Source organism: Haemaphysalis longicornis, unplaced genomic scaffold (assembly GCF_048455015.1).
Source record: "Haemaphysalis longicornis isolate Haplotype H1 unplaced genomic scaffold, Haemaphysalis longicornis Haplotype H1 scaffold_2, whole genome shotgun sequence".
NCBI lineage: Eukaryota > Metazoa > Arthropoda > Arachnida > Ixodida > Ixodidae > Haemaphysalis > Haemaphysalis longicornis.
Window position 1 is genome coordinate 219,455,295 of NW_027526295.1, and position 17,734 is coordinate 219,473,028.

Here is a 17,734-nt window from a genome sequence, read left to right on the forward strand (position 1 = left end):
GGCACGGCTGTGACTCTTTCACGCTAGGAACAACGCATCGCGCGCGCGCGTCCTGTTTGGTGCCGCTAGCGGCAGGTGCGTGTTGGCTTTGGGAGGAGCGGCCGTGGTGTGCAGATACTGCCGGAGGCAAATTCGACGCTGGGAAGGACACTAGTGATAATCAACGTTTTTGTCGTGGGACTGCAGACATAACCATCGAGAAGCATGGTGAACGTGCACGATGCAGTGGACCGGGCCGAGACCGTGATTGCAGGTCTCCCAGAGAAGGGGCAGTTCCTGTTCAACTTCGTCCAGGCCAAAACTGGCGTCAAGAGGGCCTACATTTTGCTCGGTGTGTTTCACGGCTTTTGCTATTTCGATCGCGATTGCTTTTCTTCTGACCGCACGTACACCCTGGCCTCAAAGCGTGCACGTAAGGCGTACCTTACGGACGGTGGTGGTGGCGAGCTAAAACGCACTGGTCAATACTTTCACTGGTGCCTTGTTTTCAAAGCATCAGATGTGCGCAAAGCAGCCGGATAAAGCGCTGGCAACGCGATAAAGCATGAGTAGCGGTTTTAACAGGAAGTAACGCCCTTAGCACGCTCTTGCCGGCCCGCGACAAGGAAGCAGGGCGCGCTTCTTTGCAGCGGACTGGCACAATGGGCATCCGGCGGTTGTGACCTTGCATGCTGCTTGCAGGGGTTGGCGAGAGCCGTACATTGCAGAGCTTGGCTGATCTCGCAGGTGCATGCCGCGTTTAATCTCCTCTGCCGCACGCACAAAAAATAATAAAATATGCCACGGTACGCAGCAGGTATGCCCGAATGACTGACCGTGCCAGCTGTTACTAGTGCGACCACGTGAGGAAACCGGACTCATCGGCAGCTTGAAATGCGATCTGCAAAATTCTTCTGGCCCAGCGTAGTTCCCGCGTTGCTTCCCGAAATTTTTCATGCCGCCCGTGGCGGGTTTTCGTTTTTAGAAAAGTGTTACAGTTTGCGAGGAAAAAAACGAACTGCTGCTTTCCACGTGCTAGGTGGCGGCCTTCGCCTTGAGAGAGAGAGAGAGAGAGAGAGAGAGAGAGAGAGAGAGAGAGAGAGAGAGAGAGACGTTCACTTAATTATTGCGGCAGTTTAGTTCTTTGGGTGATGGCGGGAGGGCCCTGGCTAAAACATGCAGTTGGAGATGTCTGCATTTGCGTGGGGATAGTTCCTGGTGCTACGGCGAAAATGCATGCCATGCTCCGATTTCTCTGTGTGGTGCTATTTGCCTTGGTTGTGAGACGGGCTGAGGACATCTGCAGTACGTCTCGGCAGGAATCGGTTAGAGAACATTTTGAATAGAAAGGGGGCGGGGTGGAGGTGCTTGATGCGAGTCGTGCCAGACCTTTGACCTGCGGTTTTATGCCGCACATTTTTTTCCCCTACGGAAGCAGCTAAACAGGCGTTGTCAAAAGCCGCGCTCATTTCCATTTGCCACCATTAATACATTTAAAAAAATTAATGGCTCGATCACCCGTCCAGGGAAATGCGCGTTGACCAGCGCAGCCTGGTCCAGCGGGACGCACGAGTAGCGGCGGCGCGCGGCCTTCTTAACTGCCTGGGCCGCCGCTTTTTTCAAAATAATTACGGTTTATTGAATGGTTTTACCTACCCATATTTACATTCCTTGCTAAAATGGTGTAGTTCATCCGACCGGAACCGTAAGGTCTTTCGCTTGCGTAATCCTGGAGCAGCTGGTAATAACCTAGTAGTAAGCAACTTATTAAGTAATTAAGGCTAGCTGATTACGGAGATTGTTTAGAAATAAACAGCGTTGTTAGATCTTGAGCAAAGGCTCAAAAAACATGATCGACCACCGCAGTGGGGTGTCTTCCCAGCGTTGCTGTGCTGATGTGCACTCATCATTAGTCACGCATATTACTTGGTGCACACATTGGTAGTATTAGCACCAATGTTGTACTAGTGACAGATTTGGAATTGCCTGCGCCGAAAATTAATCTGGCGCCCTCCACTGCGGTGTTCCTCGGAGCCCAGGTGTAGCTTTGACGCGTTAAACCCCACAATCAGTCAAGTTGGCATTGCCCCTGGGACAGATATTATCACAGGTGAGGGTCATAAAGGTCAGAAAGAGCAGATGAAAGCCTGTTGCTCTGTTTCATAGTGCGGAGTCCCATTTGACCGCGGCCACTTCGTATCACCATTTTGGGCTTGAGCTTTCTATATTTGACACGTCTTTCGTAGCTTGAAGGCAAAGCAAACTTTCGGTGGCAGTGCAAGTGGTTGGCCACCGCCGTTCCATCTAGCCGGATTTGCAGTGGTCGATGCCCGATTAATGCAGTGTGTGTCGGTTGAGAAGATTCATCTTCCACACCCCCGCCGAGCTCAAAAATATTCCCAGTGCACTTCCTTTCCTTCTATTTTTTGACAAACCACAACAGCAACATAAGATTCATATGGTGAATGGTGGAGGAACAATTCGCTGACAGCTGTTAAACCCCATCGCCCTTCTGTAATGTGCCTCCTCCTTCCCCACGCTTTATCCTCTCTCCCAGTAGGCCTTCTCATTCCCTCTGAGGTAATACAAGCACAGCACTTGCTGCATCCATCTAGTGCCGTTTTCTAGTTGGCTTTGAATGCACCCTCTAGTCTCTTGAGCAACTCTATAATGCAGCCCGCATTTTGGCCTCTGTGGTTTAGAGGTACAGTCACTGGTTTTAATGCTAATTGCCTGTGTTTGAGCCCCAGCAATTGTAACAATTTTTTGTCAGTATCGTGATTTTTTTATTGCGATCTTGTACTCCTAGTATAAATTTCACACATTGCTTTCGTAAAGCAAGGTGACTCGATATCTTTTTGGTCAGTCTAGCTGTGGCCACAACCTATCTGCACGTATATTTAATGTTCTACATTGCATCAGAAGTGCGAGGCTATTTCAGAATGGAGTGTCATCAGAATGAAATGTCAACCCCTCTCCCTTCTGCATGCCACCTCTTTCCGCTCCCAGCGTGGTGGATGAAAAATGTCATGTGACTAGGGTATTCGCAGGAGCGGTTGCTTTCAAAGTCCACAGGACGGTCCCGTTGATACCTGCGCCTTCAAAAATGATTGAGGGTAGCTTCCACCTAAGGTAGCATTTGGCAGTGTTTAGCGAGTGTGGTTATCCTCCAAGTTCTGCAGGAAGCCGTTGGAATTTTTATTGTCTCTTCACCTGGATCAGCTTCCTCTTGCCGTAGAAAGAAGGCAAAATGCCAGCCCCACATTAGTGTACTGGCCATAGGCGTGCGCACAGGGGGGGGCAGGGGGGCGGCCGCCCCCCCTAATTATCTGAAGGGGGGCGCCAAATTGGCCCATATTTTGCCAATGTAACACATTAAAGTAAAAATTTCTGCTCAGAAATATTTTGTATGTGTTGCAAGTCCATCGCATTGAATAAAAATTTTATAACCATCCCTCTTTGCACTGCGTTCAGACCGCTAGGCCTTCAGTGGGAAGAGGTCTGGAGTTGCTGTAAAGGAGGAGGGGGGGGGGGGGGGGGGGGGGGCAGTGGTAAGACTTTGCTCCCCCTAATCGAGAACTCTGCGCACGCCAATGGTACTGGCTTTGCTTTCATTCGGGGCTTCAGAAACAGGGTTCTGCCACCGGGATGTATGCTCTGCACTTCTGAGTTTCATTGAAAAATCTAATCGATTCCCACTTTAACTGGATTCTTTTACTCTAGCCACTTACGAAATCTTTGTTCTATTAATAATGAGTTTCCCGGATTATTTATTTTTTTTATTCCTCTAATTTTTATATATCGCTCACGGTTCACAATACTTCTTGACCGCGCCTTAACGATCAGTATACAGAGCGCTGTAATCAGATAAAGCATTTTTGTCCCTTGTTTGGCCGATCCCCCGATTGGGTATGTGACAGTCCTGGAGGAACGACCAGGGGAGCAAAGGAGGAGGAAGGTGAAGCAGCCCGGGGTGTGCCTGCGTTGACATGTCTGACAACCCCTGGGCTCAGGAGCAGGCAGCCTTCAACCAGCAGGCCACTGGCCAAGCTGGTGCTGGGGCAGGCACATCTGCACCACCAGGGCCAGCGCAGCAGCAGGATCCAGCTACCAGCTACGGAGCACAGCCCGTGCCAGAGCATGTCATCACCGCCGAAAGCGCGCGGCAGCAGGAGTCATTTCCCGGGTTCGGCTTATCCTCCCAGGGTGGATGGCCGTCTCATGGGCAGGATGCATTGTACAGCTCGGGGGGCCTTGCACCCATGAGCCAGGAACAGTCCGAGCGGCTGCTTGAATGGATTGTGCTGAGGCAGATCGAGGACACCCCGCCCATAGTCCGAAAGGGCTTCATGATTGTGGAGCAGCATACGGGCGTGCGCAGAAGCCAGCTGGCCATGGGTGGGCAATTCTTCCTTGCAAAAAGTTGCCTGCATCAGCGCAGAGAAGTGGAGTCGAGGCTCTGTCTTCCCGGCACACTTTCCTTTCTTTTTTTGCCTTCGAGCTGCTGTTGTAGAAGCAGTGCAGCTCTACCTCTGCTGCATCTCAGTCCAAATTCTGAAAAGCCGGGCTGTTGAAAACCTTTTAAAGGCGTTATGTTTGCCGCACTTGCTAGGAATGGGCAGCATTATCCTTATTGCTCCTGACCAGAATGAAAGCTCCTCAGGGTCTTGCTCTTTGAAAGCCTTGACTAAACTGAATTACTTAAAGCTGTGCAACTTGTAATGATGTACTGAGCAGTTCTGTTTATGCAGATTGGGACTCTGGTAATGGCTGTTATGCTAAACCTTTTGAAATTACACTAAATAAATACTATATGATGCAGGATTTCGCATTTAGAAATAAATGGCTTTGCTTCTCAGTGCATGAAACTGCACGAATTGAAGCATTCAGCAATGTCGATTTAAACAGACATGCCATTTGATTTTTAAACTTTAATTTGAGCACTTCATGTCCTGCATTTTCCAGCAAAAACAGATGTTTAAAGGTGGAACTTAATTTATGCTCGGTAAAAAGTAAGACAAGAGCTAATACCAGGAACTAGAGGAATGTCAGAATAGAATAGAAAGTATTAAATTGGCGCTACGCCATACGGTGCAATCCCAAAGTGTGGAGCTTGGATAACTAGTTGTTCATGGTGAAGCTTGTCATGAAAAAAGAGCAACTCTCATGGATGGGTAATGAAATACTGAATGCGTTATGTAGAAGTTTTGTGTGTATGTACAATTTCTTTTGGTACACAGTTGCATCAGTGATGGTCACCCATGATTCTCACTTTTGCTTTGCCCTGAATTAATACCCCTGTCACACGGGCTCTTTCAACCGCGATTGAAGTGAATCGCGATCGAGTTTTCGAGCGCGCTCGACGCACTGCCGCTGCTACACGGCACGTTTCAATCGCGACCGAGAAGTTGCACGGGTTGCACTCGTGTGCGCTAGATGGCGCTAACAATGTACTTGCGGCCGGCGTCTGGTAACTTCGCATGGTCGTAGGTATACGTAACTATGTAAATATTACTTCACGCTTATTTGGGTCAAGTTATTTGACACAATTTGTGGCGTTAGTTGAAGTTTTCACATGCTGTGCCATCACTCAGCGGGGATGAGAGTATCGCCGCTCTCGTTCGATCGTGCTTGGAAGCCTCGATCACGCTTGAGAAACCAGGATTGAGTTCGAGCCGACCGGATTGAGCTCGATCTGGATTGACTCAATCGCGATTGAAAGTGCCCGTGTTACAGGGGTATAACATAAATCTGGATCAGATTTGCCAGAATTGAGTTTTACATATGACAACTAACCTTTCATAAATGGTCCAGTAACTTCTGTTATGACTAAAGCTGATGTAGCCTTCAGCCAGAAGCTGTGAGGAAATTGAGCAAAGTGTACGCACATGGCTTGAGATTGATACCCACTGCTTTCCTGATCCTCGAGCTGTGGGGAAATAGAAGTGGGTGGTAATATGTGCTGAACCCTTTTGGCAGTCGTGTTGTGCTCAGTGCCTGATTGCATGCTTCTCTTCTCATGCAGGTATTGCTGTCTTCTTCGCGCTGTACATGATCTTTGGCTACTTTGCCCAGCTCCTGTGTAACTTTGTTGGCTTCGCCATCCCCGCTTATGCTTCGTAAGTTGTGTAGTGTGTTTGTTCATGAAAATCTTTGACCTCTCCCGTGTGCGTCATCCGTTCTTGTCCGTCCCGTCTTTCCTAATCTCCTTAAGGGAGCAGATGGGTCTTTCGGGCCAAAAAAAAACGGTAAAAAAATCGTTTTCTGAAAAATGGCAATTTCAGCATCCACCACCATTTTTCTATCAGTCTGCAAGTTTCCTCAGCAAAAGGCACTATATTTTGTTGTGAATAGCATTTTAAAGTGCACTCTACAACTCAATTCGTGCAGAATTCGATGGTGAAACGGCACTTTTCTTGCAATGCAAAGCTAACATTGCGCCCTCAGATATCTCGGCACCCAGAGCAGGTAGAACTGTATTTTTTTTTTTTTTTGCTTCTGATACCTAAATATGTGGAGAATACAATGTTGGAAACAAATTTTTCAAATGGAGGCTTTGGAAAATGATTATTGTGTTTAATTGACACCACCTGTGAGCCATTTCTGGCACAGCGCAGGAGGAATTAAGTTCGGTGTGTTGTAAAATGACCAAAAATATCTAAATCAGGAAAGTTTTTGCAACATTGTATTCTTCAGTCATTTATGAGTCTGCCTAGCCACGGGGTAATCGCCATTCTGTTGGTTATTTTGTAATTGTGACCTAAAATAATGGCAGTTAATCATTAATTATCTAAAAGAATTAACTTGCAAGAAATCTAGTTGCTGATTTGAAATTGGCTCAGAAAACTCCATAATCCTGTGCAGTTTCATTAAAAGTGGTTAGCAAATTAAAAATTAGCTCTAGTAGACCAGTATGCCCCCTTAATTAAGTATTCTCGGAGCATCACAACAATGTCAGTTAGGTGTCTTTCCAAATCGGGATTTTAGTTGGCCGACAGGCTATCACATGAGAGGCGAAAACCAGCCTGTGCCTTGCTGTTAAGTTTAAACAGTGTAGGATTGCTGATCCTCCTGTTTTAGCCTCTGGCACCTATTTTGAGACTGCAGTTGAAGAATGGTGTCCTAGAGCTGTTTTTTTGTTTCTCTTTAGTTCTAAATACTGTCTATTTGTGCCCATTGTGCAGTTTGTTTGGTTGGGTATATTGATTTCATTGTGCGGGTGCACTTTACAGAAATGAGAAGCACCAGGAGTGGTGTTTGCCGTGTTTCTGCTGAAATATTGTGAAAGGGAATAAAGCTCTGTGACTGGAAAGCCTGAGCAGCACACCTGCTGCTTAGCCTCTAGTTGCAGTTGCTTGTACTGATGCCTTTGTCAGGAGCTAGGCAGTAACGAGTGTCCTGCGCTGGCTGTGATCTTGGCTGAATCAGTGCACATATTTTAGCCTTTTCAAAGTGAGGCTTCTGCAGTGCTGCTGAACAAACTGCTCTGGTTGTTTTCACTCCAGTATTAACAATGCACGAGGATGTGGCACCACCAATGCTGTGAAATCCGCTCAAATTCACTGCAGCTCGTTAGAATGATCGCGGCATTCGTTGCAAGATAGTTTCTTGCTGTGCAGCATGGGCTCTCACTGAAAAGGAATGGCTGCAACTAACAAAATTTTAAATGCGAGCATGTCGTGCCATTTCCCGCTTATGCAAATCAAGATTGCTGGTTTTTTGTTGTTGCCTTGGTTTCCATAGGAATTGTTCACAAAAAAGCCTGGAATATGTGCAAGTTGCGTATAAAATGCCAGACTTGGGGAGGATGTGGGGGAGGGCGTGGCTTTGAATAGCTGAAATTTTATAAAATGTTTCTACTACCACTGTCACGCGACAGATTTAATGACATCATGGCAGATGCCATTTGCTTTAAATGTCATTAGTTCGGTGCTAAATGAGAATACCGAATGACATTCGAGGCGAATGGCATTTAGTGTCTAAATGAGGTTGGGGAGCTCACTTACCTGCCAAATGAATATGGTAGCCTCGACAGCAGTGGCACGTCACTAGACAAGAAAGTTCAGTAATAAACCAAAGAATACTGTTTCTAAAAACTGTCTGTAAACTTATATCTCCCTTTCATATTGTTCTTCAAATAAAAACAAACAAGTACTTAAAAGGACTTGTCTCTGCTTGTGATGTCTAGTTATGTCACCTAAGACGGTGATTTTCTCCCTTTTAATTAAAAAAAAAAATATTTGTTTTCTTTTAAAAAAACCTATGTATAAAAACATCCTAGACGCACTTGAACTATAATTTTCCAATATTTTGAGCTTGCTAATTGCCGTGTTCGTTTGTTTTTGCCGTGTAGACACATGGCCAAACTGAATGTCATTAACAGCTAATGTCATTCACTTTGAATTACATTTGATGTGCTGCATGACAGGGGCATAGGTGGCATTCGTTGAAAATTTTAGCTGTCAATTTCTTCGCTTGGCAACACTGGAAAAGGCCACAGACATGGCCGATGTGCCACGGACATGGCGTGGCTTGGGCCACTGCGCCCACACGCCGAAGAAAAAAAACACCGGTGTGCGCCGTCTGCTTCGTTTCAACCCGATTCTCAATGGTGGTGTCAACAGAGATGTTATTAATCGCACTCAGAGTGCACTCGAGGCAATACTTTGCGTTCGGTGAGGTAGAGTTTGTAAAGTGCAACACAGTCGTGCTTAGCACGGACAAGTACTGCCATCCCGCGGAGCCTGACCTAACCAGTGACGGCGCACTCACACGGTTGCCTGCATGCGCGCCTCGCCAGTGAATACAAGCAATAAGATTCGTGAGTGAAATGAGCAGTCTTTGCAAGCACTCGGGATCAGTAGGACCAGAGAGTTAACATTAAATTCTTCGGAACGTGTTGTACCGTGTAGTGTGTGACCTTTGTGTGTCGCGTAGAGCGGGGACAGTTGAGGCCTGTTATTTTTTTCAGGTCTTGTTACTTTTTTTCTTGCATCAAGGCCCCATACTACAGTATTCAGAGAATCGTTATTTACCCATTGCTCACATGAAGGGACGAAGCATGGAGATGAAGACTGTTAAGGGGTATTATTCCTGCGAAAGTCAGAGGCCTCTTATGTGTCAAGTTTACGGCTGCCAGCTCAGATCTCCAGTGCTCGGGTGGTTATTTGCAGCATGCGGGCCATCGAGTCCACGAAAAAGGAGGACGACACCAAGTGGCTGACCTACTGGGTGGTCTTTGCCTGCTTCTCAGTGGTGGACTTCTTTGCGGACAACATCCTGCGCTACTTTCCCTTCTACTGGCTCGCGAAGGTAAGTGCAACTATTTCAGAGCAGTTCACCTTGTGAATGCCTGGTGGCAGCCTGCCGTGAGATTAGACCTTGTTGTAGGGGCCCCCATGGTCTGCAATCCGGAAGTGTGCCTGTGATTGGAAGGCGCCAATTTCTGTCCACTCTGGGGTATTGAAGGGTTTCACTAAAATGTTTAGCTGTCAATTTCTTCGCTTGGCAACACTGGAAACAGCCACGGACATGCCTGAAGCACCACAGACATGGCGCGGCTTGTGCCACTGTGCACGCACACCGCAGATGAAAAAAAAACATCGGTGTGTGTCGTCTGCTCCATCTCAACCGGATTCTCAACGGTGGTGTCAACAGAGCTGTTAGTAATCACAAACACATTGGAGTCAAGGCATTACTTTGTGTTCGGTGGGGTAGAGTTTGGAATGTCCAACACACATCATGTGCTTAGCACGGACAAGTACCGCCATCCCGCGGATCTCGACGTAACCAGTGACGGCACACTCACATGGTTGCCTGCATGCATGCCTCACCAGCGAATACAACCTATAGGAGGACTGTGTAAACTTTTTTTTTTCTTTTTCACTTGAAAGATCCATTGGTCTGGTTCAATGTCCGGGCTTTACTTTTTTATTACTTTTATACTTTTCTTCCCCCCCCCCCCCCTCTCTCTGCTCTTGCAGATAGCTTATGCTGGGGTTTGAGGCGAGGTAGAAGGAGGGGATGCCAAACGCAACCCTCTGTGCAAGTAATGTAGTGCCACGTTATTTCAGCGGAGCTATTAGTAGTTTGTTGGTGGTCGGAATATTTGTGTTGTCTATCAGCATAAGTTGCCAAGCCTATGCCTTGCCGACTGTCGTGCCAGCTAGGTGTGTTCTATGAACAAAGCATCAATTGGGATGTCTGTGTAGGGCATGTTGCAATAGATGCTGCCATCTCACCTTGTGCTTAGCAGCCTTCATCTACGTATGTGTGAAGCACTGAAAGTGAATTGGGTTTGTTGCCTGAAATGTTTAACCACGACCTCACACATGAAACATTTCTACTGGGGATACTGACCAGAAAAGGTGCACCCGATACCAGTGTGTCGACCCGGAAAAAAAAACAAAAAAGAAACATTCCAGTTACGAATCGGGTTCAGGTTCATTTATTTCGTTCCGGTTCAGTTAGTCCGACTAAATCACAGCCAGAACCGGTTTGCAAGCTTGAACCGGTGCACCCCTAGGTGTGACAAATGGCGGCTGCTGGCGAACTTTCCTTTCATTTATCCTGTCAATAAATTAATTCATTAAGCCTTCCCAAGGATGTGGGTTCAATTACCAGCCACGGCTGCTGCTTTTCTGATGGAGGCGAAAAGCAAAATTGTCCATGTGTTCGAAATTTCATCGCATGTTAAAGATCGTCAGGTGGTCAAAATTAATCCGGAGCCCTCCACTACAGCGCGCCTCATCGCCTGTATAGCTACGGCATGTTAAACCTCATAATCATATTAAAAACAGTTATTGTTCATTAAATCTTGTGAACTGGGCGCCTTAGCCCCCTCAGAGCTCCCGATTCCTGGTGTATACCTCGAGTGGGTATGCCCCTGAAGGAAGGAACGACGACAACAACTTTTGTTCCACCACTGGCAACAGGCTAATAGCGCTTTCCATTGGGCGAACAGGAGCACTTCTAACTGCACCCAAAGTGCTCTCGCGAGTTCTGGCGTCTTCCAGTGGTCGGGCAGGAGCAGGGGCGTTGTGTTTCATTGGTCGAGGAGGAGCACTTTTTTGGCACCGAGAGCAGCCGAGAGCAGTTCTCGGTGCTCCGTCGCCAGCGGCGGAGTAACAGGGAACGCCGAGGAAGTCACATGACCTCTTTTACGTCATTTCTGGTTTTATCCCCGGGTGGCGGAGGAAAAATGGCGGAATCCAGCAGCCGCGATAGTCGCTCAGTGCGTACGGCAGCAGCTAAGCGCGGCCGTCTGGACGATGCCGCTACTTTTAGATTATGAAAGCACCACAGATTCAAGCGCAAACTCATCATCGGACAGCAGCAGCAGCAGCGACGACGACGACGATTTGACATTGCATGAGTATATGTTCGAGCACCTGTTCACCCCGCCGGAGCAGCGACCGAAGGTAGAGTCGTATCTGGAAAAGACGGCGGATGCTGTTATCGTTCGCAGCTAATTTTGGGAGATACGATGGTGACCCTATCATGGACATGAACATCCGCTCGGCTTCTTCATTCGTCGCCATGCGGAAGGCAGACACAAAACCACCGGCACGTATCTGGCAAAACTGGCGAGGAACAGCGTGCGGGCAACACGAGCGCGCGAAATGCTCCGGGAAGCGAGAGCGGGAAAAGTTTGGTCACATGACTCTTGACATTACGCCCTCCCCCTCTTTTCACTGCTCCCGGAGCAGCGCGAATGTTTCATTTGCGGAACGAAAGCACACGTCCCCATTACTCCCGTGTGCTGCTCTGGCTGCTCGCTCCACTTGCTCCTGTTCTCCCAATGGAATTCGCCATAAGATAACTCGGTGGTAGCTCATTGGGCTGCTATTGTGGAAACCTCGGTTCAAGTCCCATTGGGTCACACGTGTTTTATTTGTTTATACTCTTTACACCAGTGGGCATTTTTTTACTGGAGAACAACGGTTTATTGCATAAGATGGCACTCAGGGTTTGCTACATTGCCACACTGCACATACGCACAGGATTGGCAAACAGTGAATAGTAGGTTCGCGCATCTTGGTATTTGTCGTGCTGGTTGCCTTGCTTGCTTGGTGACTTGCTTGGCCAGGTGGCTCATTTTTGAATTTGTAATTTTTACTGTGTAAAAACTAAGTTGTCATATTCTGTGATAAAAAAAAATTGGGTCTCTAGGCCTTGCATACTTTGACCACATGCTGTGGTATAGCCTTTATATCCACAGGCTTTCTTTCCTCGTCCTAGTAGGTGGGGGGCGCCTGATTTCAGTGGAGCCTTTTTGCGTGTCTTGCAGATCATCTTCCTTGTGTACTGCTTTGCTCCCATTGAGCCCAATGGATCGCAGCACGTCTACAATAAATTCATCCGGCCCTTCTTTTTGCGCAACGAAGGCACGATCAACAAGTTGGCTGCAGAGGCTGGCTCTGGCCTCAAAACTGCCCTGCGTGAGTAGCTCACCCTGTCCTCTCCTCGCCCATTGGTGACCGGTAAAAAGCGCAAAGGCTCACGGGTACATTGTCTGATCCCGTGGAGTCCCGCCACTTCCGGTTCGAGAACTCTCCTGGCCTCCCGTAGACCGGCGGCTTTCATGCGCGCGTGTGCTTGTTGTTTATCTGTTTCCACCGAAAACAAAGCGCTCATGCATCGCGCATTCAATGTAAAGCAACGATGAATCCTACTAGGGGCTTCACTGAAAGGTAAGAACTCTGTGACAAATAAACAACACGCACATGCTCGTGGAAGTTGCCAGCGTACGGCAGGCCAGGCGAGATCTCGAACTGGAAGTGGCGGGAGCAGATGACATACCCATGAGCCTTCGCGCTTTTTACCGGTCACCTATTTTGAGACAACCTCCCTTTGTGCATGGACTTTCTTTTCGTTTTTTTTGCTAGCTTTGTAAATTACATCCGGGTGAAGGACAATAGAAGTACCATGTAAATCGTAATATAGGTCGACTCCCTTACCTTGTGGCAAAGACATTGGGAAAAAAAAATTACATACGCAGTATCGTTTTATTGAGACTATAGCACTTCTTTCATCTCAGGTTACTTGTTAGAGCTGTCTGAAATCTTGTAGGATGACTGCTTCTCTCTGATGGTCTCCCACACAGTAAGTCGTCCTTGGTGCAGTCCGGAGAGCTTAGGAAGCACTTTTTAAACACTCACAAAACTATGTCATCAAGAAGTGAGCGCCAAGCATAAAACGACCATGAGCAGATCGTCGCGAGAGCCAGTCCGTGCAGGCAGCCAGCAGGCGTCTTGGGGTTGTCGCCAGCCATCAATTCGTAGAGGCGTTGCACGATGCTTGGAGACAGAAGTCGCCTCCTTGTCCTTCAGTTCCAGGTGCACAGCTTGGTGCCCATGAAAGGAGGTTTTCCGAGCGTTGCATACCGATAGCTGCCCCTTCAGCTTACGCCAGTAGCGTGCGCTCTCTTCGGTGACACTAAACTGGCACTAGCAGGACGCGTTGCCGTTGGCTTGGGCATACCATGTGACGTTTCTTTTAAATGTTGTGGTGAACTAGCACCAAGTGCCTGAAGTTCTCTTGAGCAAGAAGGAAGTAGCACGCACATGCATAGAACATGCTCACTGACAGCGAGAGAACTGATAAGAGCAACAAAACAAAGGTGGTGGTGCGTCTGATTGGTGCCGGTGGCGATTATGCCTTTGTGGTTTGGATGCGCCCAACGAGCTGCCTGGTTGCCTGATAACTGATATTATGCCAATGACTGGTATATAAATCGAAGGGTGACCTTTCGGCAAATTTTTGGGTAAAAAATCGTGACCTATATTCTGACTTATGCGGTATTAGCGAGAAAAGTTGGCACCTTGCAAGGAAGGGAAGAATCTATACTGACAGAACCGTCTTTCCAGGATAAAATGGCCTCCTAAGAGTGGCATACGTGATTTTCCTAATTTGTCCTTGTTCTTAATAGGTGCTGCTAAATGCCATTGTTGGGGTGGTTGTCAGTGGCATGGCATTGGGCATAGTAGTCGGCTGTCTTGCGTACTGGAGCTCAAAGGGACTAATCTGCGCACTTTCCTGGATAACTTGTGTAAAAAAAGGGAAAATTTTGTCCCACGTGTTACGTTCTAAGGTTATGTATTTGGTATAGGCACTGGCTTGCGACCTCTACGGGTATTTTCGATTTCCTAACAAGTTCAGGCTTTCCCAGTGTGTTCGCTATAAAGTTTAGTTCCGCGTACCATGTGTGGCACATGTTCTTACACGGTAAACCGTTCTTATCACATCGTCACATAGCAACAGTTAAGCAGAGCAATGCAAAAGACATGCATGCAATGCCAGCGGTATTTTTTAGATTTCACCATGTCGAATTGGCAGCTTGTGGGCAGATCTGGGAGATTTTCCACCCGCTGTAGACATACTTCCCATTCGCATTTCTTTCGCTCGCTCCCATTATTTTAAAGATCACCTACATCTGCCTTTAAGAAAGCCGGAGAGTTAAACTAAAGTGCGCTTGTTTCCGAGCAGAATGCTGGGTGCTATCTTACCAGCATCTTTAAAACAGTGTCATTTGCAAGAGCAAATCTCGCAGGTAAGCAGACTTGTCGGGCACCACGATTTGAAATAAAATGGTAGATGAGCAAAACGTGTAAACTTTGGGCGTATATGCACTTCCTAGTCAGTACAGCCAGCCGTCACCTGAGCTTGCTTATGGGGGTTATATCACAGCATAAACGTACCTAAAGCATACAAAGCCACACGAACTGAAATAAATAACAGCCAAAACGTACCTGCAGTGGTTGAAAACCACGGTGTAGAAAATATTCAACGGAAATAGCTGAAACCAACCTAAAAGGGGAAAACCTGCGAAATCATACACGAAGCAGTAGCTGAAACTGACCAAAAGGCAACGAAAATACACGAAGTCCCATTTATAGTGCATAAAGATGCCATAAATATACTATATGCGTAATAACAAATGTTAATATTTAAATATGACAAACCCTTGAAAAAAAAAAAAAAAAAGCGGTAGCAGGATTTGAATCCGGGTTAGGATGTTTGCTTCGCAGGAGCAGAACTACTACACTGCGAAACCAAGCGGTTATGAGCGATTAAATGGAGGGCCACATGCACGTGGACATAGCTTCAAACATGCCCCTAGATGGTGCCTTGCGTCGCTTGGCTGTGCTGACTAGGAAACGCCTATATGCAAACTTTGCGTGAAGAGATCCATGCAACTGTTTCCATGAAGCTGTTTCTGAAAAGCACACTTATTTTCATACAAGGGGGGCGCCTTCTAACACATTGCAAGCGCTTTATGCAAAAAGCCAAATTCATTTTGCAAGCTGAATAATTAATTTATTGCAAACTGGATGCATTTCTGTCCCCAAACCTCACACGTCTTGTATGTCAGCTGCTATATTTAAAAGCATCTAAATTATCTAAATGAAATAACTTGGGGTTAGTGCCTGCGCTGTCACTTTCACCTCCTTGTCTGTTTTGCTAATGTTCAAGTATGGGGCAATGTAGCCCAGCGATGAATTCCTTCTAGTTTTGTTGTGCTATTTGCGAGAAACATGCTTAGATTCTGGTAGTGATGTTTTCGTCCCGTAGTGGCATATTGACATCTGCTGCAAAAACTTTCATAACTGTCCTAAACTAGCATCTTTTGTGCCCTGGGACCTGCTGCGAAATGTGTAAAGCCACTCTGTTCACTGACTCTGCCATATAGGTATATTGTCATTGTCACTAGCTTTTGGACTTCTGTATGAAGATTCTCGCAAGGGTGAGAGTTCATCTGTACTATTTCTCAGCCTCTTCTTCTTATCTGCACCCCCCCCCCCCCCCCCAAAAAAAAAAAATCGGATGAACTGGTGGTACTGAATAGCACATTGTAAAGGGGGTGCCTAAGCTGTCTGGCTGCTAGCTACACAAAATAGGCTTTGTACACCCTTTCAAGACATGATACAGACATTTTCGGTCTAATTTCTTTTCTTTCTTTCTTTCTTTCTTTTTTTTTTTTTTTCTTTTTCAGAATGGGAACATTTTAGTTGGTCTGAAGAAATATTTTCCTAGGGAATATCACCATCAGTTGAGGCGTACAAGTATTTGGGAAAGGTGTTTTGTGGTAACAGCTGAATAAGTGCACTTCCTGGTTGTGCACTTTTGTATTTAGTAGGTCTGCACACCAGGGAGGGGTGGTCCAGACATTTGTAAGCTCGAGATGTCAAGAATGGCTTCTTGTCTCATTTTTCTCCAATGTCGTGCAATTACTCCAGTCAATCATGCTTGACCAATTCCCCGGAAGGTCTCGGTATTTAAGTGCAGAAAAATTCTGAATTTTTGCTCTGTTTCATGGAGGTGTTTGTGTTGGGCGTACTTTTAGCATTTCGCAATGCCGCTGCCTCTGTAACGGCTTGCATTGGTAGGTGGCAGCCCACCCTTCTGCCTCCTGAAGGCTTAGCGTGGCTTTGTGTTGTGTTTTACAGAGAAGGCTGCTGCTGCTTCTGCCAAGAACGAGTGAATCAGCGTCTTGAGGCGCCCTGCCTTTGCTCACCGTCGCGCCTGGCAGCCACCATACTTATTGGGCTTGCACCGGCCTGCTGCACATTTAGCATTGCCATCTACAGTGTACACTCGGGCGTCACGTATTAAAATGTGCCTGGCCAACATGCCTGCTTCTCCTTCTTCAGGCACACACAGACTGGCCAGTGTTAGGAAGGCAATAAGCGTGCGTGCAAAGCTCGACTTTGCTTTGCTGAAGGAGGGCCATACGCCTCGAGCGCGGCCTGTAGGGGCGCCACTGATATCCCCCTAGTGGCCCATTTCGAAAGCAGCCGCGGGAGTCCGCGTCCCGCTCCCCACGGTCGCCGCTGCTTTTGCGGCCCGTTCACGACCGAGATTTACCGTTTGTGGGCGTTTGAAATCCATGTTTATGTGTAGCAGTCACTCTGTTCGCAAATGGGGTGTGTTTACGAGAGTGTAAATGTTTCTGACGCGATCTTAGTGTGGTATATTCGGTCTGTATAAGCGCCAGGTATGTGTCACAGGCCAGCGTCGCGGAATTGGCATGTGATGGAGCCGACTGTAGTTACCTACACTGCCCTGAATTTACTAATAGTATCTCTGTAACCACCTGTTCCTCAGATGTTCATGCTACGGCTATACACTACGATGTAAATCAGTTTTGTGCGCTTACATAATCAGCAGAGCACTCATACCTGACGGCATGCCAGTTACGTTTGCCAATATACATCTGATATTGATCACCACCATTTACAAGCCACTGTGTGTTAATTTCTGGAATATTCATCAAAATTACGATGGGCAATGCATAATTATACTCTGGCATCAAAACAGAGTCGTCTTGTCATGAGGTGAGCGCCTGCAAACATTCATCTGCCACATATATTCTCTGCGAGCAGCGTGGAGGCGGGCTTAAAATATCCGCGTCTGTGACTAAATGCTCCTTCAAAATATCGTCATATGGCGCAGAAAGCCTTTAGAATAAAGCAGAACCGGAAATCAGAGGGCCTTATCACATGCCACACTCTTCCAACGACCCCTTTCATCGCTTGTTGAACTACCTACACTGTATACTTCCAAAAATGCGTCCGCCTTACGATCAGCTGTTCGTTGAAGTCGAAAAACAAAAGGACAGTGAATGCGAGATTGGTGTGTGTGATTACTAAAACGTTCATTGATTGATTCCGCTCCCCATTTGTGCACAGCATCCCCCTCCCCTCCCCCCACCTATGTTTCGGGAAATAGCAGTGCATTTCGCGTATAGTTGGTC

The 17,734-nt window shown here is 47.1% G+C and overlaps 1 protein-coding gene across 1 annotated transcript; it reads left to right on the forward strand.

Annotated features, from left to right (window-relative positions):
- Window positions 1-16,610, forward strand: LOC144169944 (receptor expression-enhancing protein 5-like). Its single transcript, XM_077699397.1, has 5 exons — window positions 1-331; window positions 6,005-6,098; window positions 9,153-9,291; window positions 12,269-12,419; window positions 16,428-16,610. The coding sequence occupies exons 1-5, from the start codon at window positions 205-207 to the stop codon at window positions 16,460-16,462; spliced, it is 546 nt and encodes a 181-aa protein (XP_077555523.1). The 5' UTR covers window positions 1-204; the 3' UTR covers window positions 16,463-16,610.
- The last annotated feature ends 1,124 nt before the right edge of the window (window positions 16,611-17,734 follow it).

Bases quoted from the DNA above. Each gene is read 5' to 3' on its own strand.
- LOC144169944 (XM_077699397.1), top strand. From the start codon at position 205: ATGGTGAACGTGCACGATGCAGTGGACCGGGCCGAGACCGTGATTGCA. The intron at 332-6,004 runs GTGTGTTTCACG...CTTCTCATGCAG, and splicing joins GAGGGCCTACATTTTGCTCG to GTATTGCTGTCTTCTTCGCG. The intron at 6,099-9,152 runs GTAAGTTGTGTA...GGTTATTTGCAG, and splicing joins GCCATCCCCGCTTATGCTTC to CATGCGGGCCATCGAGTCCA.